Source organism: Anneissia japonica, unplaced genomic scaffold (genome assembly GCF_011630105.1).
Source record: "Anneissia japonica isolate Jap-2015-1 unplaced genomic scaffold, ASM1163010v1 scaffold287992_len753583_cov170, whole genome shotgun sequence".
Taxonomy (NCBI): domain Eukaryota; kingdom Metazoa; phylum Echinodermata; class Crinoidea; order Comatulida; family Comatulidae; genus Anneissia; species Anneissia japonica.
Window position 1 is genome coordinate 362258 of NW_022723469.1, and position 4263 is coordinate 366520.

Genomic DNA, 4263 nt, shown 5'->3' on the forward strand with positions numbered 1-4263 from the left:
GTTATTTGGTGAAGTCAATTGGTTGGAATGTATTGAGAGATCCCCGTGGTATAGGTGCAAACATGAAATTGAATGCAATTTATGTAGCAGACTTTGATAAGAATTGTGTATTCAAGTTTAACATTGATAGTGGTCGGCTGATCAGAAAAATTGGGTTAAACATATTGTTAAAACCATGTGATGTTGCTGTTACTAAGGAAGGACATATGATTGTAACAGACTGTCACAATCACAGGTTACTATTATTTGACGAGAATGGCACTTTCCTGAAGGTTATTGTAAGTAGAGGCAATCAAGATGGTAGGGTGATTTATCCATATGGAGTGATAATAGATGATGATAATAACATTGTTGTAACTAGCGACCACAAACTACAGTTATTCAACATTGATGGACATTTCATTAGAAGAATTGATGAAGACAATGAATTGAATTATCCTTCTGGATTATCATTAGTTTCTTATAAAACAGTTGCTGTAGCAAATACTTTAGAGTGTGGACTAAAAATATTCAATTATAAATTCTCATATAAATGAATTTACCCATTAAACTAATTCCATTTTTGTTGTACACATGATAACATAACTTATATGTTATTTAATCATAAAATTTAAAAAAGTAAATATATGTACATACGGTTACTATTTTACGGAACAGACTGATTTGATCGTGCGAGGTAATGATTTATATTTTAAGAATGTTCATAATCATCTGAATGTTTTAGGAAAATTATTTAATACAAAATTGTTTACAAAAATGTGATTATCTGAAATTAATAAAAATGTAATAAATAAATAATGAAACTCTATATAGTTAAAATTGTATGTTATTATTGCACATTGTCAAATAATATTTAATCTATTGCGGTATTACTAAATAAAGTAAAATCAAATCAAAATAAATGCAAACGTAGTCAGTGCATTGAATTGATATTTCTATTCCTATAGATTTGCTTTGAATGAAAATTCAAATATTGTTAACATTTTTGTACCTGTTTACTATGCCTGCGGATTTTTCAATGTATACAATAAATGTAAACATTTGTGAACCAAGCTCACAAACGGGCTGTAAACTCGTCCTGAGGCCAAAATGAGTTATGACCGTTTGAATAATTGTCATCTTATCAACTTTCTTAAATCAAGTTTTGAGAAAAATGCTTTTATTTTCGGCAGGTTTTTATTTATTTTTCAATAGCTCACATCCGAAAATGGCTAAATTTTACCTCTTACAGTTGGAATTTTAAACTCAAACTTCAGGAATAGTAAGATTAATAGTTATACTTTATTTATTACACAAAAACCCAATTCACACACAATTCACATTCTGGGTATTGAGGCTTGTTTCTCACAGTGCGAGTTTACAGCCCGTTTGTGAGCAGTGGGGTCACATTTATTAATTTTTCAATGTATACAATAAATGTAAACATTTACTAATTTAATCACATAAATTTCGATTGTCATATTACTACCACACTCTCAAACTATATAATAATTTAGTAAATTATAATAATAAGTATAAATTTAGGCTTATTTCTTTAGAGATATAAAACAATTGATTTTGACAGAATATACTGTACCTACAAAGAAAAACAGGCAGACATAGGCCATCCGTTTGACAAATGTGAAGTGTATTGATATATTACTGTATGCGATTCATCGGATTAAAAGTTGTACAGTATATTGGTATATTACTGTATGCGACTCATCAGATTAACATTTGTACAATTATTGGCATAATTCAGTATGTAATTCATCAGTTTGACAATTGTATAGTTTATTGGTATATTTCTTCTTTTTTTTTAACTTCATCAGTTTAACAGTTTATTGACATATTACTGTATGAAATTCACCAATGTCGTAAAACCATGGAGGAATTATCTGTATCTGCATCTGTATCGTGTCGTCTGTCGTAATCGTGTCTAGATTAAATGTAGCTTTAGTCTAAACAAAATGATGAACTCAAAAATTACAAAAAAAAAAAATGCTTAATTATGTAATCGTTTTGAAGAAGGTCACATAAATGAGTATGTTTTGCATTCATTTCTGAATTATGTTAAAAGAGGTCACCCTTGTTGTAGTTTTAGATTTCATCGGTATTTTAACTGGTATTCTGCAGTAAGCTTGGATTACAAATTAATGTTTTAAATGATAAATTTTATACTTAAAACAGACTCTAACTTTGCTTGATTGAGAGTTCTACAATGAAATGTTGAGCTTGTTTTTTTCTGATTCTCTAATTTATTTAAGATTAGTTTTATCTGTGCATTTTTAATTGTCAGTTTAAAACAAAAATTTTCACATATTTGACCAGATGGACAATTAAAGAAATGTTGTTTTTATAAAAGTATTTATTGATCTTATTATCTGTTAAAACATAAAAATACTGCAACTGTTAACTATAATATTTTTTTTTCTTTGCCAAGCCTTTTATTTCCATAATCACATTAATTTATAAATGAAACTCACATAAGTTATACTTTATATAAAACATAAGTAACATACTATATAGAGAAAATTAAATATAATAATAGAAGGCCTCTTTTAAGTATAACTATATAAGAATAAATAAATAAATAAATAAAATAAAATAAAAAAATATATATATCTTGCTACGGCTTAAGGTCTGTCCAGATTAGAAAATTGTCTTTGACAAAAAAAATGTTGTATGCCCATATATAGTCATGATGTACCTATATATGGTCATGATGTTGACCATATATAGTCATGATGTACCTATATATGGTCATGATGTTGACCATATTTAGGCATGTCACATTCGATAGTCTGGACAGGGCATAAGACCTTCCACCAAGTGACATCAAATGTATAGAACAGCGCCCTCTAACTTACACATGTTGCATGGCATCTTCAAAGAGCACCAGGTTCATAACAGCATTGATTTCATTGTGACTGTCCAAGGCTTCCACTAGGATCTTGCTGAGCTCATCCCAGCCAGGAACGGCGAGGTACTTTGGATCACCAATGCCACCGGCAAAATGGCAAAAGATGTTGGGCTTTTTAGTAAATGTATCCTCATCAACATCCTAAAAAGAACATTTTAAAAACTGATATCAACTGCAATTTTAGATATAATAAAATTACAGTTAAACTTGCCTAAGTTGACTGAACCTAAGTAGAATAATTTCTAAGTCGATCTTATTTTACATGCCTAATTGTTGTGTTTTCCATTAACAATCTGTAAGTCAAATTTTATCTAAGTCAAACAATATTTCAATGGCATTTTGGATTTGACTTAGGCAAGTTCAACTGTATTTATAATAGCAATGGATGACAATAAAAGTAATAACAATATCAAATATAAAAATAACAGTGCAATTTCATTATAAAAAAATTAATATCAACTTCTGGCATTTCAAGGGTAAGGGCTTAGCCAGCGAGCCGTCCAGCTGTCTTTTGGACGGCCAAAAAGTATTTAGGACGACCAATTTTACCGCGACAGCTTGGTATACTCAGCTCGCCTAGCCTAGTTTGCCCTGGTCTACCTTTAGCAAATTCTTTATATTCTTTGAATCTATCAAATGTTGCATTAAACTAAAGCATATTTGGACGGCCTATTTCGTTTTTCTGGCTAAACCCCTGTTCAAGGGTAATCAAAATATTTATAATAGAAATAACTTAAGAATAAAAGCAATAACAATATAAAAAAATGAATAAAAATAACAGTACAATGATATATAGTGTTTTTGTATAGTTCATGTTATAATATTTCAAGTGCTTTAGAATAAAAAGAAATAAATCATTAACAATTAGAGTTGAGATATATAGGTTGTCACATGGTGATCCATTGTGAGCCAATATTAATCATGCCTTCTTTGTTAAAAATTAAAACATCCTGAGTTTCTTACTTGTGATTGGATGTGATACACTAAAAGATAGAATCAAATTCAATGTAATTCAATGTATCAACCATTAGAACACTACATCCATAAACATTATACAATATTAACACAAATACAATTATGGTAACTGATAGGTAACTAACCTCAAAATATTTTTTGCCAAAATCTACCAAAACTTTTTGGAATGTTTCAATGTCTTTTTCATCGATGAACTTGTCACCGTAGACTCGATCGGATTCATGCATCCAAAGCCGAACTAGATCACTGGGTGTCTTCAGGCACTCGGGACTAGAGTACAGCAACCCCTAAAAGAATAACACAATTATATCATTTACTGAGGCCTATAAGATACTGCATATTATTAATCATTATTATTACCGTATTTATTTGAATAAACACCCTGG

General features: G+C 29.7%; 1 protein-coding gene across 1 annotated transcript; it reads right to left on the reverse strand.

Moving 5' to 3' along the window:
• Nucleotides 1–2845: 2845 nt before the first annotated feature.
• Nucleotides 2846–4166, reverse strand: LOC117112209 (dynein beta chain, ciliary-like). The gene is made up of 2 exons (XM_033255281.1): nt 4003–4166; nt 2846–3043 (listed from the first exon to the last, which is right to left on the reverse strand). Exons 1-2 carry the CDS (start codon nt 4102–4104, stop codon nt 2846–2848), a joined length of 300 nt encoding a protein of 99 aa, XP_033111172.1. The 5' UTR covers nt 4105–4166.
• Between the last annotated feature and the right edge of the window lie 97 nt (nt 4167–4263).

What these genes read in the sequence shown, in the direction of transcription:
- LOC117112209 (XM_033255281.1), bottom strand. Translation starts at nt 4,104, where the DNA reads ATGCATGAATCCGATCGAGTCTACGGTGACAAGTTCATCGATGAAAAA. An exon ending in TTGGCAAAAAATATTTTGAG is followed by an intron (nt 3,044 to 4,002) that starts GTTAGTTACCTA and finishes TGTTCTTTTTAG; the next exon opens with GATGTTGATGAGGATACATT.